The following is a 23,524-nucleotide window of genomic DNA, read 5'->3' on the forward strand; positions in this document are numbered from 1 at the left end:
AATGTCTTATCTCAATTCAAGACGAAGCAAGCTTATGGCACAAAAAGCTTGGTCATGTCAATATGAAGCAATTAGCCAAAGTCTCATCAAAACAGCTTATTCGAGGTCTACCCAAATTGCCATACCAAAAGACGGATCCATGCACTCCATGTATTCTGGGAAAGCAGGTAAGAAATTCATTTAAGCAAATAAATCATGTCTCTACTAATCATGTACTACAGTTGCTGCATATGGATATCTTCGGACCAACGAGAACCAGAGCATTGGAGGTAAGAAATATTGCCTAGTAATTGTGGACGATTATTCCCGTTTTACTTGGGTATATTTCCTTGCAAGTAAGTCCGAAACCTTCTCGTATTTTGAAAAATTTGCTAAAAAGGTTCAAAATGAAAAAGGATGTGTTATCTCTAGTATAAGAACAGATCATGGAGGTGAATTTGAAAATCAAGATTTTACAAAATTTTGTGATGAATTTGGCTTTAAGCATGTGTTTTCCTCTCCATATACTCCTCAGCAAAATGGAGTTGTGGAAAGAAAGAACAGATCTCTTCAAGAAATGGCTAGAACTCTTTTAATTGAAAGTAAGATTTCTTCACGATTTTTGGCTGTTTCAACAGCTTGCTATATCATAAATAGAGTCTTCTTAAGACCTATTTTAGAGAAAACCCCTTATGAGATGTTCAAAGATAATAAGCCTATTGTTTCATATTTTCATGTATTCGGTTGCAAATGTTTTATATTGAAAAATGCAAAAGATCGTGTTGGTAAGTTTGAAGAAAGATCAGATGAAGGTATCTTCCTTGGATATTCTACATCAAGCAAAGCCTACGAGTCTATAACAAGAAGAGCCACCGTGGAGGAGTCAATGAATGTCAAATTTCAAGACTCAACGCAAGATGAATCAAGTCGACTCATCAAGAAGAGTCCGAACTTTCCAGCACCTTTCAAAGCTTACAACTCAAGAAGCATCTCGGACTCGGAAAACCAGCATCGGGTTGTTCGTGAAGATCTAAACAAAAGAGAGATCATCAACCAGACACAAGTAATCGGAAGCATAAGTCCAATCATCCCAAAGATCTTATTATTGGCGAAATTAATGAAGGAATTCGCACAGATCCAAAAGACGAGAAGAGTCTAGTCTTTGTGGCTCTCGTTTCGAAATTGAACCAAAGAGCATAGAAGAAGCTTTATCGATGAAAGCTGGATTGAAGCTATGCAAGAAGAGCTCAGACAGTTTAACATTAATGATGTCTGGGAATTGACATCCAAACCAAAAGGTAAATCTGTTATTGGAGCTAAATGGGTGTTCAGAAACAAGATGAATGAAAAAGGAAAAGTCGTACGAAACAAAGCAAGACTCGTGGCCAAGGGATATACGCAAGAAGAAGGAATAGACTATGATGAGACTTACGCTCCAATAGCAAGGTTAGAAGCTATTCGACTATTACTTGCGTTTGCTTGTTATAAGAATTTCAGGTTATTCCAAATGGACGTTAAAAGCGCTTTCGTAAATGGATTTATCCATGAGGAAGTTTATGTGGATCAACCACCAGGGTTTGAAGACTCAAAGAAGCCAGACTCAGTCTTCAGACTGAAAAAGGCTTTGTCCGGTTTAAAGCAAGCACCTCGGGCTTGGTACGACAGATTAAGTAAGTTCTTAATACAAAATGGTTTTGTCAAAGGTAAAGTAGATACAACTTTATTTATCAAAAAAGAAAACAAAAGCTTCTTACTTGTTCAAATATATGTGGATGACATTATTTTTGGATCCTCTAATGAAAATCTGTGCAAGAAATTTTCTAAGTCTATGTAGGATGAGTTTGAAATGAGTATGATGGGTGAGTTAACATTCTTTCTTGGTCTTCAAGTAAAACAATTGAAGGAAGGAACTTTTATTTATCAAGAAAAATATGTTAATGATCTTGTCAAAAGGTTTGACTGGAAAAGTGCAAAAAGACCGACATACCAATGTCAAGTTCTTTAAAGATAGACAAAGATGAAGAAGGGAAGAAAGTTGATCAAAAGCTGTACAGAGCATCATTGGATCTCTTCTTTATCTTACCGCTTCTAGACCCGACATTTTGTTGAGTGTTTGCATCCGTGCTAGGTTTCAATCGGATCCTAGAGAATCTCATCTCGGTCTGCTGCGAAACGCATCATTAAATACGTTGCTTCATCATCAAGCATCGGTCTTTGGTATTCTAAGAAGGAGACTTTAATCTTCCGGGGATATTCGAGACGCAGATCCGGCCGGTTGCGAGTTGATAGAAAGAGCACTTCGGGAACTTGCCGGTTGCTTGGAAGCGGGGACGGTGTCTTGGTTTTCAAGGAAACAAAGCACCGTGTCTCTTTCAACAACGAAGCGAGTATGTAGCTCTTGGAAGCTGCTGTTCGCAAATTCTATGGATAAAACAACAGCTAAGAGACTTTGAAATTGAAGACTCATGCACGAAGATTAATTGCGACAACACCAGCGCCATCAATCTCACCAAAAATCCAATTCTCCATTCAAGAGCAAAGCATATAGAGATTCGACATCACTTTATTAGAGACCATGTTCAAAATGGAGATGTTTCAATTCAATTTGTTGACTCAAAGAATCAAGCGGCGGATATATTCACAAAGCCCTTGGAGAAAAATCAATTTGAATCTATACGTTCCAGACTCAACATTTTGAGGTATGAGGATATCAAAGTCTAAAGACTTTCAGACTCAGACTTACAAGACTTTATCTGAAAGATAGTCTTGGCACGACCGTCAGACTGTAAGTCTTTCTTCCTCTAATCTTATCTTGAAAAGGTACGATCGTTAGACTGTGTTTAAATTATTGCTATATTTAATTGACGAAAATATTGCATCGTTTCATTTTCAAAAAGGAAGTTATTTTTGAAATGGCTATTTTTGCGGAAAAAGACAGTTATTTTGAAAAGACATCTTTTTATTGTGTCGGTTTGTTTATCTCTCTTTTAACCGATCGTGCACTTTCGTCGATTCCTCTTCACTTTACTCTCAAAACCCTAGAAAGCATCGATCCTCCATTCCCGTTTGTCTTCTTTGTTTAATCTTCAAAAAGTTGTCATCTTTCCTGGGAAAGTCAAGCAAGGAATCTTCCAAAAGCGAGAAAGATGTCATCTTCAAGAAAGTCTTCGAGAATCGCAAGCGGGGGACCCCTTGCGAATGAGTGAGGGGCCTACGCACTTTGATCTTACTGAAGAAGAAGTGACTCCAGAACAGCAAGCGAGCCCACAACATTCTCAGCAGCGTCATTCTCCACCATCTAGTCCTCAAGGCGTTGATCATCAACAACAGGAAGAAATTATCGAGGAAGCAGACCCCGTAAGAGTTCAAAAGCCCGCTTTTATTTACAAGCTATATCGTGCCTTAAAAGGAATTCGTACTCCTTTGAACTATGTTGATGATTTTCTTAAAGACAAAGGATATAGGAACGAATATATCTTTCTGCGAAAAATGGAAAGTTTGGGAATTGCTCGTAAAGGGATGGTTGAGGAAACTCTTGCGAATATCCCAAGTGATCCTCGTGATCGGGGCCGAATCTTGTAGATGGAAATGATGATGACAATCAGACAGCCTATTTCAACCGAAAATGGGTATTGCGGCTGAAATTCAAGGAAAAATGGGAGATTTGTTCGGATCAAAGGAACAAAAGGATCGTACTCGAAATTGCTGAAGCGTGGGGTAATAAACCCTAGGAGTGTGGATTTTGATTTTCTAGATCTTTGTGAATGTGAACTTGAGGGAAAAGTTCAATCATCTTCAACTTGAAAAGTTCTGTTTCCGACAATACGGAGGCTTATGCTGAATTAATCGCATATTTCTATTCAAATCTTAGCTTTTTGGATGCGAATAGATTCTCCTTCAGCGTTAAAGACCAAGATTATGTTGTGGATATGAATATTGGCAGATGTGTTAGGAGTTGAAAGAGGAAGATATCAACCAATTAAAGTTTCCATTGCTGGAGCCACACTTGAACTGGTAAAGGACAGGAGAACAGATGAGAAGATCACCTATTTAAGGATGAGAGCATTCAACATCTTGGTTCACAAGATTGTGATTAATTACCTCCGACCGAAATCAACTTCCAAGACTGATGTGTCAAGTTCAGAGGCCAAGCTGATGTATGCCATTCTCCTTGGGAAAAGGTTTTCTCTCCCTCACACTGTCATGTTTCACATGTATAGAGCAATGATGAAGGACAGAGGTCAACTACCTTACCCAAGCCTTGTTACGAAGTTATTCAGACATCTGAATATTCAGCCTCCATAAATCTTTTGTGTTCGACCATGCGATCATATGGTGGTAGGACTGAAAATGGTGACCAAAATGCGTCTGAAGGAACTGAGCAAGGAGTTGGAGAAATTCAAGGAGAAGACTCCTGCCAAATCTCATCAAATCCCTTCTGTAGCTAAGAGAAAAGGGAAGGAGCCCATGGTTGCTCCATCTAAGAGAAGAAGAGCTCTTCTCATTGAGGATGAAGATGATGAGGAAGATATCACCATCTCTGCATTGGCTTTGAAGAATTTAAGTCATCCTGTTCCACTGAAAGAATCGGAACAAATGACGAAAGAAGCAGAGGAGAAGGAAGAAGAAGAAAGAGAAGCTGAAAAATAAGCAGAGGAGGAAAGACCTGAAGAAGAAAGAAGAGAAGAAGGAGAACCTGAGGAAATCTCTTCTCCACCTGTAGGCATGGAAACAGGGGGAGATCAAGAGAAAGGAGTAAAGTCTTCATATCCTGATGCAAGTGAAGAAGTCAGTCGCTCACCTGCAGACCCAGAGGATGTTTATGCATCTCAATTTCCAGAGGAAGGTCATGAAGCTTCATCGCCAAACCTGCGAGATTATGCTGATCTACCATTGTCTGCATTTACTCCATCAGATCGAGCCGAAGCAAGTACTCGGGACCGATAATGGAGCAGATTTTCGCAGAATCATGGATATTCTCTTGGAAATGCGAGGTCAAATTTATGCCTTGGGATGCGAGGTTCAAAGCTTGAAGAATGAAGGTCAAGCTTCTTCCTGTTCATTGAATGATAAGATGCAAGCCCTCTCTATTCGAATCAGGCCAATGCCAAGAGTGAGGAGATTGCACAGTTAAAGGAAGATTTTAAAAGGCTGGAAGGCATCGTTCGTCTATGGAAGATTTCCGGCTTGTCCGCGTTCCCAAGCAATCTTGACTTCATCTCATCCTTTTTAATGATGACAAAAAGGGGGAGAGATGCAAGATTTGAGCAAACTTTCAAACTTTTCAAACCTTCAATCATTAAACTTTTAACTGTTTGTTAGATTGTTTTGTTATTTAAACTCTGTTTGACTTTGACTTTGTTTTGTGTCTGGATGAGAACTGAACTAGACTTGGACTTGACTGCTTCTATTAAACTAGTATTGATATCTTATGGATGGCTTTATCATTTGCTAGACTAACCTATTTTCTGTGGTTGCAGATTCTAGTGTTATTCTTTTAACCATTTATCTCTATAAGATATGCATATGTGTTTGAGAAATGTTTTGCAGGGCAAAGTTATCCAAATCTGTAGGAAAGTTTTGTCACCATCAAAAAGGGGGAGATTGTTGAAGAAATCTTCTTGAAGTGTTTTGAAGTTGACAAAACGTTTCTATCAGTCTAGTCTGAAGGCTTGCGGACTCGTTATTTAAAGTCCGAAGACCTCCGGACAGCCGGACTCAAGACTCAAAGTCTATCCTCATTGGAGTCTCTAATCCGTTGAAGAAAGGCTATCTAGAACTGAATGTTTCGTTAAGGATTTAACCTTATCATCTGGAGAAGACCTCGTGGCTGGAAAAGACATAACATAATCCTTTGATTGATCGAGATTGATTCGATGATTGAAGATTCGATGATTGTCTAAATATTATTGGAAAGTTCTACTTATGGAAACCGAGATCCTGATTGTATGGGCGAACATGATTGATGGGCTATCAACTCGTTCCTTTAATAGCTCGAACAATCTTCCTAATTGATTCCGTGCAACGGGTAGATTGGAGGAATTCCTTTGGTAAGTGCCAACGGGTATGATGGCATAAAGGAGTATAGAAGGAAGACGTTCTTAGTTGTTCGAGGAGTGTGCGATAGAAGAATTCCAAAGTCTGAAGCTCCTTTTTGTTTAGACAATTCCTTTGAGCAAATACTTGTATACAAAAGAGAGTCTATATTTGTGAGAAACCTTGAGGAGGTGTGAAAGAATATCTACACCTTGGAATCAAGGCAAAGCTGTGCTGTAACTTCTCTTTTGATCATAGTGAAATCCAGCCGGTGGGGGGTCGGTGCGGAAGAGTGGACGTAGGCTTGGAATAAGCCGAACCACTATAAATCCCGTGTTCAATTTTCTCTTCCTCACTCTCTCTACCTCGATTGTATTTCATTTTGTTAATCAAGAGAGAATTTCCTTTCTATATTTTACCAAGAATAGCTTCCGTATCTCGACAAATTGTTTGTGCACCTATTCACCCCCCTCTAAGTGTTAATACTAGCTATCTCAAAAACCTTAAAATAAATAGCGTTAACAATATTAAATAGCTCTTTAGTGAGAAATTCAATTAATTTTACATTATTATTTAATAATAGGTTTTTAATGTTTTTTTAGAGTGTAAATAGTCATAATTTACGAAGGAGGAAATTGGTTTTGTGAGGAGTCCTCACGACTGCCAAAAAGGTATAAACAAGTCCTTATGGCATCCTCCTCTAGTATTCGTTTTCTTCTGTCTTATTAGTCATCTTAGTATTCAATTTGCCAAAATCGAAAGAAAAACTTCTTCGCTCACCACTTGACACTCGCCTCGCTCGCTTTGGGTCATTTGTGCCACTTGCTGCTCGATGCTCGCTTGGCTTGTTGCCCCCTGCTCGACATTCGATACTCATTCTATTCGACGCTCACCCCACTTGACCCTCGCCGCTTGTCTTTCTAAGTTGACTTTGCTCATCATGGAACCCATTGGGTGGGTACGGTCCTCGGTTGCCCTTTCAAGGAGTATAACAAGTGAAATAAAAAATTATTGGTTGGTCTTGGGTTGACTTGGAAATCGAACCAAACTCATTGGGTTAGTTTGATTCTCAATCACTTTTTTTTAAGGAGTACAAAAAATGAAACAAAAAATTATCGGTTGGTCTCGGGTTGACTCTAGAATTGGACCGGTTCGGTCCTCGGTCTCAAGCTCAATAGGGTTGGTCATTGGTTCCAAAAATTGAGGACCAGCACTATACATGTTGGTCCTAGGGTCAGGGGGTAGACTAACCCAACCTGGACCATACTCACCCCTAATTAGTGTCAAATTTAGTCCATGTGCATGCTAGTGTACGGCAAATAATTCATTAAAGAGAGTATTATTATTAATCTCTCCAATGGATTAATTTTTTCCCAACACCCCTTACCTCAACCTTGCGATCGACCATGCTCATCCGTCGTCTGTGTCACCACCACTAGTCACAACCATTATTGGCATCCCCTTTATCGAGCCATTTGCCTTCTCCTCTCAGTTCGACATCTCCCTTTGCTTGTCTCTTTCGTAGGTCTCTCTTGGTCCCCTTCTCTTTGGACCTCATGGACTCCTCATCCTCAGCCACCTCCACTCTCGGTTTCTAGCATTTTTGATAAGTTCTCTAGTGCAGGTCAAATTTCAACAAGCAAGAGAGCAAATCCAATGAAATTACTCATACTTGTTGAAAATATATGTATATATAATGTCTAGTAAAATATCATTCAAACAGTCTCATTGGCATGCATAAAAGTGTTTCAGAAAAAAAATACATAGGTTTCCTAAGGTCACATCAGAGTGAAGGGAAATTATGAACACTGAACCGGTCGAGAGATTTGATTTGGGGCTTCTTTTGCACTTCGCCATTGAATTGTTCGTGGCTAGATCGATCTTTAAAGGCTTCAACTTCCCCAACTTTGCACTCGCGAACAAGTTGTTGTCCATTGAGGAGCGCACTCCCCAAGCCTTCTTCGACTAGTTCAAGAAGCTCAAGTTCGTCAGCCCCCCGAGCTTCATTGCGCCAAACCCGGGCTTGCAGTTGGCTAGGTTCGCCAAGGCCAAGTACCTGCAGTTTGTGCATGCGAAGCATAAGATTCTCATGCTACCTTCACAAGGCCTTGCAAAAGAAACAGCCTGACAATCAACTATTCAACCCAATGGAACCAATAAACCCTAATAGAATTGAGTAACAGTGCATCTTTCTACAATCTTCATTTTTTCCAAATTTTGAAATGAAGTTTGAGCAATTGTCAGTGTTGCTCATCTTAGTTAGGCAAATGAGCAATTTGTCACTTGAGCAAAAATGCAGAGGAAAAGCTATTATGAAAACTGAAAAGAGCAAAAATGCGAAGGAAAACCTACCCTCTCGTCGTCAATCAGCCAGAAAGCTCCCGCCGGAGTCTCCAAGGGTGTCTCGCGTCACCCCCGATCGGATAAACAGAAGGAGAGAGAGAGTGGGGGTGCAACTAAGCTAGAGTTGGAGGGGGAGGCGGAGGCGAAGGGGTGTGGAGTTAAAGGCTGACAGGGGTGCTAGGTGAGCGGCGAGTTGCGGTGGGGCGGCTGGGCGAGGGAGTAGCCTCCATTGGGGAGACGAGCAGCATCCAACGGCAGCGTTGACAGCAAGCGGCTGAGTGGCGAGGCGAGCCTCACGACACCAACGGCGGCACGTGATAATGCTAGTATGAACACTTAGAGGGGGGGTGAATATGTGTTAAAGAAGTTTTTGCAAGACTTAACAACTTAGGCTGCGTTCGTTTCACGGAAAATGGGCCATCTCCGGAAAATATTTTCCCAGAACTCATTTTCCAAGAAAATGGCTATATTTTCCGGTGTTCGGCTGAAATTAAATTTTGAGTGGAAAACATTTTCCACCGTTCGTTAACTAATTTAATTGTTTAGAAAAATTATCAAAAAATTGAATTTTAATATTTTTAATTGACCAAAAATATTTGTATTTTTAAAAAATACAATTTTTATTATCTTCCACCGTTCATTTATTTTTTCTTTCCTTTTCTTTTTATTTTTCCTTTTCTTTCCCTTCTCCTTCCTCCTTCCTCTTCCTTCTTCCTCCTCCTTCCTCCTTCCTCCGCCGCCGCACGCCCGACAATGGCCGACGCCCGGCGGCCGACCAAGATCCGGTTGCTAGATCCGGCGAGCTTGAGGCTCGGGCGATCTCGCCCGAGCTCGCCGGGAGGTTCGTCGGGCTCGGCGAGCCGCGAGCTCGCCGGATCTCGGCGGCGGAGCTCGGGCTCCCGATCCGGCGAGCTTGGGCGAGGCCCAAGCCCCGCCCGGCTCGCCGGATCGGCGAGGCGCAGCTCTGCCCCAAGCCGGCGAGGCTCGAGCTCGCCGAGCTCGGGCGAGCTGGGCTTCCACAGATCGGGCTAGGCGAAGCCTTGCCGAGCTCGGGCGAGCTGGGCTTCCACAGATCGGGCTAGGCGGAGCCTCGCTGGCCCGGGGTGGAGCTCGAGCTGGCTCGCGGCCGGTCGCTAGTCGCCGGTCGCCGGTCGCCGGCCGCTGTCGGGGCCGGCCACCGGCCAAGATAAGGAAGAAAGATGAAAAGGGGAGAAAGAATAAAAAAAGAAGAAAAAGATATAAGGCAGAAGAAGTTATGGAAAATGTTTTCCACTTTTCAGAAGTGGAAAACATTTTCCTTATCTTTGAAGGTGGATTTTACTATTGAGGAAAACATTTTCCTTAAGAAGTTGATTTTCCGTGAAACGAACACTGGAAAATCCGGAAAACATTTTCCTGTAAGTTATTTTCCGTGAAACGAACGCAGCCTTAATTTGACTTTTATGAAAACAATAGACTAAAGATGTAAAAGACTGTAAACAGTTATTTAAGACTGCAAATTAAAGTAAAGAGTTTAGGGAAAGAAAATTGAAACACAAGGTTTATAGTGGTTTGGCTTAGACCAAGCCTACGTCCACTCTCCTGCACTGACAGCCCACTGGCTGGATTCCACTAAAAACCAAATGAGATTTTACAGTCTCACGTCATTGATTCCACAGTGTAGAGACTCTACTACACTTCCCCAATGTCTCACAAGTGTTTAATCTCTCTTTTGAGTACAACTTAAACTCAGGGAGTGAATCAACAAAGAACTAGGAGATTCAGACTTTGAAATTTTTCTTTCACCCATACACTCGAATAACTTGAGCGTCCTCCTTATATACTCCTCCATGCCATTATAACCGTTGGCACCTTCCAAAGGAGTTCTTCCAATCTACCCGTTGGACAGAATCAATTAGGAAGATCTCGAGTTATTTAAGGAATATGATGATAGCCCACCAATCCTACTCGCCTATACAATCAGGATCTAGGTTTCCATAAGTAGAACCTTTCAATTATACTTCGCCAATCAACAGATCTAATTATTCAAATTGATTTCAATAAGAATAATTGATCACGAGATGGTATCCCTAGCCGTGAGATCTTCTTCAACCGTACGAACCAAATCCTTAAAGATACACTTGCATCTGGATAAGTCTTCTTCATCAGATAAATCTTTTCTTCGTCGGTTTGAAAACTGTTAGTGAGGGTAGACTTTAAATCTTGAGTCTGGAGGTCTTCAGACTTTGACAATAGAGTCTGCAAGTCTTCAGACTAGACTGATGGAAACGTTTTGTCAACTTCAAAACAGATAATGAAGTTTTTTCCAACAATCTCTCTCTTTTTGATGGTGACAAAACTTTTCTGCAGATTTGGACACTTTGAACTGCAAAACAACACTTAAGTAAACCAAGATTTCTTATAAAATATAAGTAGATATTATGATAAGGATAGTAGCGATTTTGCAACCACAAAAAACATGTTAGTCTTAGAAAAGCAACTATCTTTATCATAATCAATAACATAGCTTAAGTTACTTGCAAGCATTATCAGTCCAAACCAGTCCACGCCACAACCAAACAAAAAATTAAGTCCAAAAAGATAAGTCCAAAAATCCAAAATCAAATCTACATCAACTTCTCCCCCTTTTTGTCAACAGCAAAAAGTGGAGAACAAATAAAAGAGATGGTTGAAAATAGGGTCAGAATCATGGCTGTTTTGGAAGGCGAACAAGCTCAAACTCTCCTATATAATTCATTGTCTTCTCAAGCCTTACAAAACTCTGCTTCAGTGACTGAAAATCTTCACCCTACACAGATGACTGCACTTGATTCTTTAGGGTGTTTAACTGATCGTGCAAAGACACTGAAGTGGCCATGAAAGCATTCTTGAGATTCTGCATCTCATACCCCATAGCATATTGCTACTTCCTTACATCCAATAAAATCTCTAGCAGTCTCGAAAAGTCTGTTGTAGGTTCTTTTGCAGCATTAGGACCGGTCGAGTCGATTCTAGGGATTTTGAGAATGGATAGAACTTCAGTAGATTGTCCACCATGACTATGAGTGGAAGCTTCTGGATAATGAGAGGTATACACATCCTCTATATCTGCTGCAGAATGACTTACATCACTAGTAAAGATAGGTGAAGAAATACCTTTCAGTCCAACAACTCCCCCTGTTTGGTTGCCTTCAGATGGAGTAGGTAAGATTTCTTCTTGATCAACTTCAACTTCAGGGTGATGCACGTCAACAGTTCTAGTTCTTGCCACTCAAAATTATTGGATAGGGAGACAACCAAAGTTGGCTTAAAAGAGTCTTCTTGACCTTGATTTTTTCCCCTTTCTTGTCCTCTTCCTTCTCTTCTTTCTACTTCTTCTTCATCTCCTCTTATTTCCTCTTCTCTTCTTTCTTCCTTTGTTCTCCTTTGTTCTTCATCTTCCTTCTCTATCTCTTCTCTCTTTGTTTCTCCTTCTTCTAGCTCTTATCGAGTCTCTTGAAAGCTAACAAAACTCTTCAAATTTCTTAAGGCTGAAAGAATCATTTCATCTTCATCCTCTTCATCCTACAAGATGAGAATTCTTTTCTTCTTTACTAGAGCAGCCATGGGCTCCTTTCCTTTTCTCTTCGATGCAGCAGAGTCTTGTTTTGTTTTGATGGGAGACTTCTTCTTCATACGCTCCAACACCTTGTTCAGCTCTTTCAAACGCATCTTTGTGACCATTTTAAAACCAATCACCATTGGAGAAATGGTTGTCAAACATAATGGTGCAAAAATGTGAATTTTAAAACGTCTAAAGAGGCGTTCGATAAGAGCAGAATAAGGAAGTTGTCCCTTATCCTTCACCACTGTTCGGTACATATGAAACAAGATGGTGTGAGGTAGAGAGAATTTAAATCCAGCATTGATGGCATACATCAATTTCGCTTCAGATCGAGAGACATCAGTCTTGGATGTCGACTTGGGACGAATGCAATTGATTACGATCTTGTGCATCAAGATGTTAGAGGCATTCATCCTAGAGTAGGAAATTTTGCCTTCAACATCTTGGTCTTTAACCAAAGCCAATGTAGCATGTGCAACTAACACACTGATTGGTTGGAAACTCGCTATTTCCACTCCAATTATGTCAGCCAACGTGTCCGTATTCACCAAGAACTCTTTATCTCTTACTGTGAAAGAAAAGCTGTTTGCATCCATGAAAGATAAGTTCGAGTAAAAGTAAGCTGTGAGTTCATGATAAGCAATAGTGGATTCAGAACAAAAGCATTCCAATTGCGGTAGAGCAAGCTTCTCTCGCAGATTGACTTTTATCGAATCAAGGAAATCAAAATCGACACTTCTAGGGTTCATTACCCCTCTCTTCATCAAATTCAAGTAAACCCTCTCGTGGTTTATCGATTTGAAAAGACTTGAACCATTACCAGCAATGTTCATAGCCACTTCTGTTCTAGGCTGGAACTGGGTAAACATCCATTCATCATCGTCCAGTCCTTGTGGTTGATTTGCAGTGTCATAGAATGGGTCACTTGGGAAATTTGCGAAAGTCCTTTCAGCCGTCCCTCTCTCTACAACTCCTAACATTTCCAACTCCTGCAAGAACAAGGTTTCATTCTCGTATCCTCTATCTCTTAAAAATTCATTGATCAAAGACATCGGTGTTCCTAATTTCTTCAAATTAGAGTAAAGTTTGAAAACAACCTTGGGAGTTAGCGTTCTCACAGGTTCAGCCTCTTCTATAACTTCTTTGTCTAGTTGAGTTGGTGGAGAAGACTGACGTTACTGAGGAGGTTGTTGCTGACTCGAACGCATTGGTGGAGAAGAATCTTCTTCCTTGGTCGTCGAAATGCGTAGGACCCTTAGGCATATCTCGTGGTCCTCTGCTTGCAATCCTTGAAGAATTTCTTGAAGACATTGTCACTTCAAGGGATAAATTCACAAACTTGCTTGAAAAATGTGAAAACTTTTGGACAAATCGAGAGCGAAAGTGAAAGCAAGTGGGAATTTTGTATTATAGGGTTTCAGTGTAAAAACAAAGAAGACGAATCTCAGTAGTATATAAAGCGAGTGAAGCGAGATAAACAAAACGACATAAAAGGAAAAATAAAAATACCTTTTCGAAAAAAATAACTTCAATTTTGAAAATAACTGTCTTTTCAAAATTGATAACTGCCTTTTTGAAAAAGAAAAACTTGGAAAGATAATTTCAATCAATTAGCAATTAATAAGTAATTGTACCTTTTTAAAATACTGGAATAGAAATAACTTATAGTCGTAACTCTTGGTCTTCTGAGTTTGAACACCTTTAGACTTTACTTCTAAGTCTGAGCTCCTTCAGAATTTAATGGATAAGAGATGTAATGTTCAGTTTGGTGATAACAGACTCAAATAGGCTTTTCTCCAGTGACTTTGTAAATATGTCCGCCAGTTGATTCTTTGAATCAATGAATTGAATTATAACTTCTCCACTTTGAACATGATTTCTAATAAAGTGATGTCGAATCTCTATGTGCTTTGCTCTTGCATGAAGAATTGGATTCTTTGTTAGATCGATTGTGCTGGTGTTATCACATTTGATCTCGGTGCATGAGTCTTTGATTCCAAAGTCTCTCAGTTGTTGTTTTATCCTTAAGATTTGAGAATAACAACTTCCAAGGGCCACATACTTTGCTTCAGCTGTTGAAAGAGTTTTGTTTTCTTGAGAACCAAGATACTGTCTTGTTTCCCAGCAATTGGCAAGTACCAGATGTATTCTTTCTATCAACTTTGCAACCTGTTAAATCTACGTCTGAAGATCCAAGGAGGGTAAAATCTCATTCTTTGAGATACCACATACCTAAATTTGAAGTAGTTGCAATGTATTTGATGATGCATTTTGCGGCACTTAGATGAGACTCTTTTGGATCGGATTGAAATCTAGCACAAATGCAAACATTAAACGAAATATCAGGTCTAGAAGCAGTAAGATAAAGAAGTGAACCAATAATATTCTTGTAAAGCTTCTGGTCAACTTTCTTTCCTCCTTCATCTTTATCCAGCTTCGAAGAACTAGACATTGGTATCTCAATCTTTGGAATCAAAGACTCATGCACTGATGTCTAGTTCTTCGAAGCTGGATAAAGATGAATGAGGAAAGAAAGTTAACCAGAAGCTTTATAGGAATATTATTCTTGGTGAATGAAAATTCCTTCATTCAATTGTTTTACTTGTAATATGAGAAAGAATGATAATTCACCCATCATGCTTATCTCAAATTCATCTTGCATAGACTTAGAAAACTTCTTGCATAGGTTTTCGTTAGGTGATCTAAATATAATATCATCAACATAAATTTGAACAAGTATAAAGTTTTTACCTTCCCTTTTAATAAACAAGGTAGTATTCTCTTTTCCTTTGACAAAATCATTTTGCATTAAAAAATTACTTAATCTGTCATACCAAGCTCGAGGTGCTTGCTTTAATCCATATAGAGCATTTTTTTCAGTCCGAATACTGAGTCTGGTTCCTTTGGATCTTCAAATCCAGGAGGTTGTTCCACATAGACTTCTTCTTGGATAAATCCATTTAGGAATGCACTCTTGACGTCCATTTGGAATAACCTAAAATTTTTATAACAGACAAAAGCAAGTAATAATTTAATTGCTTCTAACCTAGCTACTGGTGCGTAGGTTTCATCATAATATATCCCTTTTTCTTGCGTATATCCTTTGGCCACGAGTCTTGCTTTGTTCCTGATCACTTCTTTTTCGACCAACTTGTTCCTGAAAACCCATTTAGCTCAAATAATTGATTTACCTTTTGGTTTAGGAGTTAAATCCCATACATCGTTAATGCCGAGTTTTTCTTGCATTACTTCAATCCAGCTTTCGTCAGCTAAAGCTTCTTTTATGCTCTTGGGTTCTATTTCAGAAATAAGTGCCGCGGCGCTAGTCTCTTCTTGTTTTTTGGATCTGGTGCGAATCCCTTCGTCAATATCACCAATGATGAGTTTTTTGGGATGATTAGACTTGTGCTTCTAGTTACTTGTTGGTGTGACAGTTTGCTGATCTTCTTCTACAGTTGATTTTTCAGTTTCCGTCTGTTGTTGATTTTCAAAGGTCTGAGCTGCTTCAGGGGAGGTAGACTTTGTAGAGTTTGGAGTAGGTTTAGATTCTTTAAGATGAGTCTGAATCAGTTGATTCTGCAGAGAGTCTTGGAATTTGACATTCGTAGATTCTTCTACAGACTGAGTCTTTTTGTTGAATATAAGCTTTGCTAGTGGTTGAATATCCAAGGAAGATTCCTTCGTCTGATTTCTCCTTAAACTTACTAGTTCGATCATTTGCATTTTTCAAAATAAAACATTTGCAACCAAATACATGAAAGTAAGAAACAATTGGTTCTTTTTCCTTTGAATAACTCATAAGAAGTTTTCTCCAGAATAGGCTTTAAAAAGACTCTATTAATAATATAACATGCTGTAGAAACTGCTTCAGTCAAAAAATGAGAGAAAATACTACTTTCTTTCAAAAAGTTCTTGCCATCTCCTGCAAAAATTTATTCTTTCTTTCCACAACTCCATTATGTTCTGGTGTGTATGGAGAGGAGAAAATATACTGAAAACCTGATTCATTACAAAATTTTGCAAAGTCTTGATTTTCAAACTCACCTCCATGATCTATCCGTATGCTTAAAATAACATATCCTTTCTCGTTCTGAACTTTCTTAACAAACTTTGAATAGTAAGAAAATATTTCAGACCTACTTGCCAAAAAGTAAATCCAAGTGAATTGTGAATAATCATCCACGGTTACTAGACAATATCTCTTTCTGCTTATCTTTTAGTTATGGTTGGCTCAAAGAGATCCATATGAAGAAATTGCAAAACATGATTAATAGAAACCTGATTTATTGGTTTAAAAGAACTTCTAACCTGTTTTCCCAATACACATGGTGTGCATAAGTTAGATTTTTGAAACTTCAGGTTAGGCAGCCCTCAAACAAGGTTCTTAGAAGAGATCTTGGCAATCTGCTTCATGTTGACATGGCCAAGCTTTCGATGCTAAAGATTTGCTTTATCTTGAATTGAAATTAGACATTGAGATTTTTCTAGCTTTATAACCAGAAGATAGATGTTCTCATATCTTCGTCTAGTAAAAGATTGTGAAAGATCTTTATTAGTTCCCGAACATATTCCTTCTTGAAAATTGATTTTGAATCCAGTATCGCACAATTGGCTGATGTTGAGCAAATTGTAATTGAGTTCTTCCACCATGGAAATTTTGTTGATTGTGAAACTCCCAATTTTTATAGTTCCACACCCAACAATTCTTCCTTTGCTGTTTTCACCAAAAGAGATTTTTCCACCATTTATTTGCATAATTTTTACAAAACAACTTGAATCTCTAGTCATATGCCTTGAACAGCCACTATCCAAATACCATTTAACATTTTTTTTTTATAGTGACCTGCAATTAAAAAAGAAACTCAAGCTTTCTTTGGTACCCACATTTTCTTGGTTCCAGAGGAGTTAGTGCAATAAGCAGTCTTTGCCCATTCATTCTTAACAAGTCTCCAAACCATAGGACATTTTTTCTCGAGTGTTATGTGCTGTTGCACTTAGAACATTTGAGAGCACTTTGCCCAACAGGTTTTACAAAAACTTTTTGAAAATGATTTCTGTAAAAAAAATGTGTAGGCATTTGTTTGATTCTTTCCTTTACTTTTGGAAAATCAATTAGAGGAATAGTTTCAGAAATCATTTCCAAGCCTGATTTGTTAAAGTAAGGTCTTTGTACTAAAAGAATCTTTTCTAACTTCTCAGATCCTATTGAAAACCTTTTTGAAATATTTGAAATGTCATTTTTCAAAAATGTATTTTCTTTTGAAAGAGAGTTTGCATTTTCTTTTAAAGTAACAAAACTTTTATATAAATTTTCAAGCTTTTCTTTCCAAAAAATTTCATGTTGCTTTAGTGTAAAATTCTCCATTTTTAGCTCGGAAATCCTCTTGAGAGAGGTTTTGAGACTAAGACAAAGTTCATCAATGTATTTCAAGACTTTAGTAGGGATTTTTAAATTACTTACCTCGGTTTCAATATCTAAGTCTGAGTCTGTATCTATTTCGGAGTCTGAGTCTGATTCTGATTTTACCATTAGATAATTATTTGCATAATCTTCATCACTTTCTTTGCATTTAGTATTACTCCATGTCTCTGCCTTGAGAGCCTTTCTGTATTTCTCAGCTTTTCCTTTCTTTTTCTTCAACACGGGACAATTGGGTCTGATGTGTCCCTTTTTTTCTTGCATTCAAAACAGATCACTTCTTTATTGGCTTCATCATCCTCACTTGGTTTGTTTTGAAACTTTTGAATGCTTTGTTTCTTCTAATTGAATCTTCTTCCCTTTTTGTTTGGTTTCCCTTATTGAAATCTTCAGAATCTGTAACATCAGAATTATCATTAGATCTCAAATCAATTGACTTCTTACCTTTGAGATTTTCTTCCTCGTTGATTTGCTCCACTTCATAGGACTGAAGTGTGCCAACCAATTCGTCTATAGAAAGTGGCATGATCCTTTGTGTTTCCCTTATTGAAATCTTTATGTGATTCCAGTCTTTGGAGAGTCCGTGCCGCAATTTGTTAACCTTCATGGGTCTTGAGATTGGTTGTCCTTGATACTCTAGACAATTTACAATTTCTGTAAAATGACTAAACATGTCGGTGATAGATTCTCCTGGTTTCATCTTGAAGGCTTCATACTGTCCGAGTAGAATATTGATCCTTGTTTCTTTCACTCGATCAGTTCCTTCATAGGTAATTTGCAGCCTATTCCAGACTTCTTTGGCTGTTTCACAAGAAGATATTTTGTTATACTCAGTAAGAAATAATGCACAATATAAAGAGTAAATTGCTTTAGCATCAAGAGCTTATCTCTTGGTTATTTCTTCTTAAGTCATCTTGCCAGCGTCTGCAATTTCTTTTCCCCTTTCTGTAACTGATGTAGCTTTAGGAATAATTACTTTTTCTACCACATCCTATTCCAGAGGATCTTTTGATCTTAGAAATGTCTTTATCTTGTTTTTCTATATGCTATATTCCTTTCCATCGAAATAAGGTGGTTTGGTGTTGCTTTGGCCTTCAACCAAACCTAGAGCCAACATACTAGTCATAGATCTTTAACTTAGAAGTAAAAACACTTCAATTAAATGAGCACATAAGCTCTAATACCAATTGATAATGTTAGTATGAACACCTAGAGGGGTGAATAGGTATTAAAGAAGTTTTTGCAAGACTTAACAACTTAATTCAACTTTTATGAAAATAGTAGACTGAAGATGTAAAAGACTGTAAACCGTTATATAAGATTGCGAATTAAAGTAAAGAGTTTAGGGAAAGAGAATTGAAACACAAGGTTTATAGTGGTTCGGCTTAGACTAAGCCTACGTCCACTTTCCCGTACTGACAGCCCACTAGCTAGATTTCACTAAAAACCAAAAGGGATTTTACAATCTCATATCTTTGATTCCATAGTATAGAGACTCTATTACACTTCCTTAAGGTCTCACAAGTGTTTAATCTCTCTTTTGAGTACAACTTAAACTCAGCGAGTGAATCAACAAAGAACTAGAAGATTCAGACTTTGAAAATTTTCTTTCACGCACACACTCGAATAACTTAAGCATCCTCCTTATATACTGCTCCATGCCATTATAACTGTTGGCACCTTCCAAAGGATTTTTTTCAATCTACCCGTTGGACAGAATCAATTAAGAAGATCTCGAGTTATTTAAGGAATGTGATGATAACCCACCAATGCTACTCACTCATACAATCAGGATCTAGGTTTCCATAAGTAGAACATTCAAAGTATACTTCGCCAATCAACAGATCTAATTATTCAAATTGATTTCAATAAGAATAATTGATCATGAGATGCTATCTCCAGCTGTGAGATCTTCTTCAACCGTACGAACCAAATCCTTAAAGATATACTTGCATTTGGATAAGTCTTCTTCATCGGATAAATCTTTTCTTCGTTGGTCTGGAAACTGTACTTTAAATCTTGAGTTTGGAGGTCTTCAGACTTTGACAATAGAGTCTATAAGTTTTCAGACTAGATTGATGGAAATGTTTTGTCAACTTCAAAATAGATAAGGAAGTTTTCTCCAACAGCACGAATGGCACGGTGAAGACAATGGCGGTTGCAGCTTAACTCATGGCCAAGGGGGGAAGAGCTCGATTCTGGCGGAGGCGGTGGTGGTTTGGAGCAACGACGGCTCGGACGGCCGAGTGAGTGGCAGCAAGAGGTGGTGACGGTGGCTTGGGGACGGCGGCGGTGGCTCACGACGGTGAGGGGCGCCGTAGATGGCGTGACAGATCGTCGGGCTCAACAGCGAGACGGCTCGTCGGATGAGCGGTGGGTGGTGGTGGTTCGGTGGCCAAGAGGTGGTGGTGAGTAAGGCATGGGGCGGTAGTGTGGTGGTGGGTGAAGCAACAGCCAGCAAGAGGAAGGAAGGAAGAAGAGAAGAAGAAGAAGAAGAAGAAGAAGAAGAAGAAGAAGAAGAAGAAGAAGAAGGGGTGGGGTTTCGGCCGAGAGAGGGGGAAAGAGAAGAGAGAGAGAGAGAAGAAAAGAAAAAGTTGGGGGCGCAGGAAGTGACGTGAGGAGGGAAAATGGGAGAAAAGAAAGAGAGAAAAAAAGAAAGGGGAAGGGGGAAGAATTGGCAGAGGGGAAAATCACGTGGGGGAAGCTAGGGTTTTTTTTTTTTTTTTTTTTTTGGGAATTATGACCGGAACCGGTCTCTTTGGAACCGGGAAGCTAATTGGACCCTCTGGTGCGGTTCTCCGGTTCTCGGTTCTACCCGGGAACTGTGCTCACCCCTACTCATCGATATATGATAATATGCCCAATTACATTACATGTCTTCTCGAGTGCGTATGGGTAGGTTTCCCATCATTTGATTATATCTGACATGATATCGGATGATTTACCAAACCAAAGATGGATAATTACAATTTCTCACATCTTCTATGCTAACTTATTTTATCAAGTCCTAATTATTGTTTTGTGATCAAATACAGTAAAAGAACATTATTGCTTCCCTTTTTCTTTTCATATAATTTATGGGGGATTCTTTGCTCCTTTCTTGAACAGGAAATTTGCTAAATCTACTCCTTAATGATGAACTCTGCGTCTTTATGAACTTGCCAAGGAAGACTTGTGATTCAGAATCTAACTGTTATCTCTAAAAATGACCCCATCATTATCTTAGCGGGGCTTTGCGGAATATTTCCAAGGACCGGTCCCAACCACTTCGGAGGATCGCCCCTCTAAGTTAAACGACAAAACCCCTTGTTCTTGTCACATGCGTTATTAAGTCAACTGACAAAACCGCCGATCCCTTTGTCCGCGTTGCATGCACTATTAAGTTAAACGACAAAAACCGCCGGTCCGGCTCTCCTCGTCGGCACATGTGGAAAACTAGGTCGTGTTTCCATCTCCTGCCCCACTCGTTGTGAGTGCATGCACGTCCTCAGCTTTGCAGAGCAGGTCGGCGTCTCTTTCCTTTATTTCCTTGTTACAATTTGCAAGCATATCTACTCGACTGGGTTGACCATGATGTAGAAACCAATATCAAAGCTTGGAATTCAATACAGCTAACTTTTAGTTGAAAATCCCTTGGGAATAACTCTCCCGTTGTACACAAAAAAAGAAAAGACAACAAGGATTTATTGATTTATAATACTCTCGGTTCAACCGACCACTGAATAGATGATAGTAACTTTGTCGTAGGTGCTTAGTTGGCGCCGGCCAAGGTGGTGAGTTGTTTCTTAACAACTTCAGCGATATCTGCAAACAGCTTCACTGAGATGAGGGAGACATCAAAGGAAGCCCCATTGGCGATTTCATACTCAATGGTGGACTTGATCATGCACGAGTTCTCGTCCTTGCCTATCACTTCTAATCGCAATCGATACAGGGAGAGTCCCATATTTAGGAACCCGCCTTCGATCGCCTCAGTTTCTTTCACACGGTTTTCGTGGTCCACCTTGGTGAACTTCTCTTTATAGGAGAAACCTGTCATGACAAAAGGAAGATGGGGAATAAATAAGTGCAATTGATGATTGTTGCGTCACTTAGAAAATGGTTTTGCTAGTATAACAATTTCTGAGGTACTGTAAGAATAATGATTTGTTATGAATCACAAATTTTTGAAAAAATGGGTCTCACAATAATTTATGATTATTTATTAATTGATTTTTTGTTGTTTAGAATGGACTGTTATTCTCATGGTAGATTAAAGACTGTCACGCAATCTTTTTTCTAAACACATTTACACATATAAGATCACGTACCTCCGGCCAAAGTGATCTTGATGATGGTGCCGACGGCACCCTGGCCTTCCAGGATGTCAAGTCCGATGATGGTGTCGGGGAGGGCCTCCTTGGCCAGCAGGGCCATCTTGGTGGTGCCATACAGCTCCCATACTTTGGCTGCTCCCGCCTTCACTTCTGTCTCGTACGACACCTGCCCAGACATCTCTCTCTCTCTCTCTCTCTCTCTAACCGACGACGAGTTTATGCGTGTGTGGTGTGGAGGATGGGATGGATGCGTTATGTGTGGGTTGGAGTAGGGGGGCGGCACATGTATATATAGAACGGTCGGGGAAGTGGTTCCCTTTTTTGCTTCTTCATTCACTCTCAAAACACGGAGGAAGGAGCCCGTTGGCCGGATAAGCGAGGGCACATCAAACACGACCCATTGCCACGTGTTTACGGGATTGAGAATGATCAATTCCACACGACACTTGCGCCTAACGTGACTAGGCATTTTTCATGCTTTGCATGAAAAAGAAGTTTTGATTTTGAAATTAGAAAAAAAAAAAAAACTAAAACCTGAAAAATTGTTGGGATTTTATCAAGGAAAGTTGCCGATCAGATCCAAAGACATCAAGGCAAACTTAGAATTTTCATACCAAAGTCCCAAGTACATATCAAATGCATGACTATGAACAAGAACCGAGAAAGAAAAAACATCCACTGGTACATTTTCGTGTTCTTCTTAGCTGGTGCAAGCTTGTGCTTCACGCCTTTGATCTCAACTGGAAATTGGAATGGGGACTTTCCTTCTTCAATATCGTCTTCATTAGGTCCTTTGCTATATTCTGAGCAATATAGGCAATCGTTTTTGAGAGATTGTATCACAAAAAATAAATGATTTGAAATAAAAGGTTTCCTAAAATGATTGCTCATATCATTTATAAAATTGAAAGAATGAAAAATATTTTTATCATACAAGAAAATATTTAAGACATAAATTGTAGTTAATAAATTTATTATTACTAATGAATTCAAATGATAGACCATCATTAGAAAATATGTTTTAAATGATTTATTTTGCGAGAAATAAATAAGCCGCTTTTAAAGAGTGGTCAATGGATTTAGCTAAATTTCATGGCCTGGGGAGTGGGCCGGGCTCGAAGTGAATCGAAACGTGAAATCCGATCCAATAGAGTGGGCCTCGAAGAATCATGGCTCGATGCCGCCATCTTCATCGTTTGAGCGGACCGCAACATGACTGAGTGGGAGGAGGAGCAGAGCGACTAATGACTGATGAGGCGGTGGTTGGTTGAGGTGTGGAGGTCGGGGCGATGCTTTCCCAGCTCCTCCGCTCCCCTGCCACCTGCTCTCCTCTCCTCTCGTCGTGTACGTAAACGTAACTTCGACTTTCCAAATTTCCACTTTTGATGTTTGCACCATTGCTTCCACTTGTTGTGTAACTGCGCTCGTATGCGATCGAGGAAATAGAACAGCTCGGGTCGTTCTTACGCATTCAATGTAGGCAGATTATTGTTTGCAGGATGCATTCTGTGGTTGAGCATCTTCTGCGTCTATCTCACATTCGTCTATGTTGTGTTGTGCAGAATGCTAGGTCCACCCCCCTCGGTCCCGCTTCAGCAAGAGAAGCTGGAACAGTTAGGTCTCCCAGGTGATCATCGCTGAACGAGTCTCTCCACTAGAGACATGGTGTTGGAGCTGTTCTGTTGATGTGTCAGCTTCTCTACCCGTCATCTCTGTTGGAGAAAACTTCCTTGAGTGTTTTGAAGTTGACAAAACGTTTCCATCAGTCTAGTCTGAAGACTTGCAGACTCTTCTATCAAAGTCTAAAGACCTTCGGACTGCCAAACTCAAGACTCAAAGTCTATCATC

At 39.6% G+C, this 23,524-nt stretch overlaps 1 protein-coding gene across 1 annotated transcript; it reads right to left on the bottom strand.

Moving 5' to 3' along the window:
* Positions 1–20,934: 20,934 nt before the first annotated feature.
* Positions 20,935–21,923, bottom strand: LOC104450503 (norbelladine synthase). The gene is made up of 2 exons (XM_010065097.3): positions 21,671–21,923; positions 20,935–21,392 (listed from the first exon to the last, which is right to left on the bottom strand). Exons 1-2 carry the CDS (start codon positions 21,852–21,854, stop codon positions 21,112–21,114), a joined length of 465 nt encoding a protein of 154 aa, XP_010063399.1. The 5' UTR covers positions 21,855–21,923; the 3' UTR covers positions 20,935–21,111.
* Between the last annotated feature and the right edge of the window lie 1,601 nt (positions 21,924–23,524).

Source organism: Eucalyptus grandis, chromosome 1 (genome assembly GCF_016545825.1).
Source record: "Eucalyptus grandis isolate ANBG69807.140 chromosome 1, ASM1654582v1, whole genome shotgun sequence".
Taxonomy (NCBI): domain Eukaryota; kingdom Viridiplantae; phylum Streptophyta; class Magnoliopsida; order Myrtales; family Myrtaceae; genus Eucalyptus; species Eucalyptus grandis.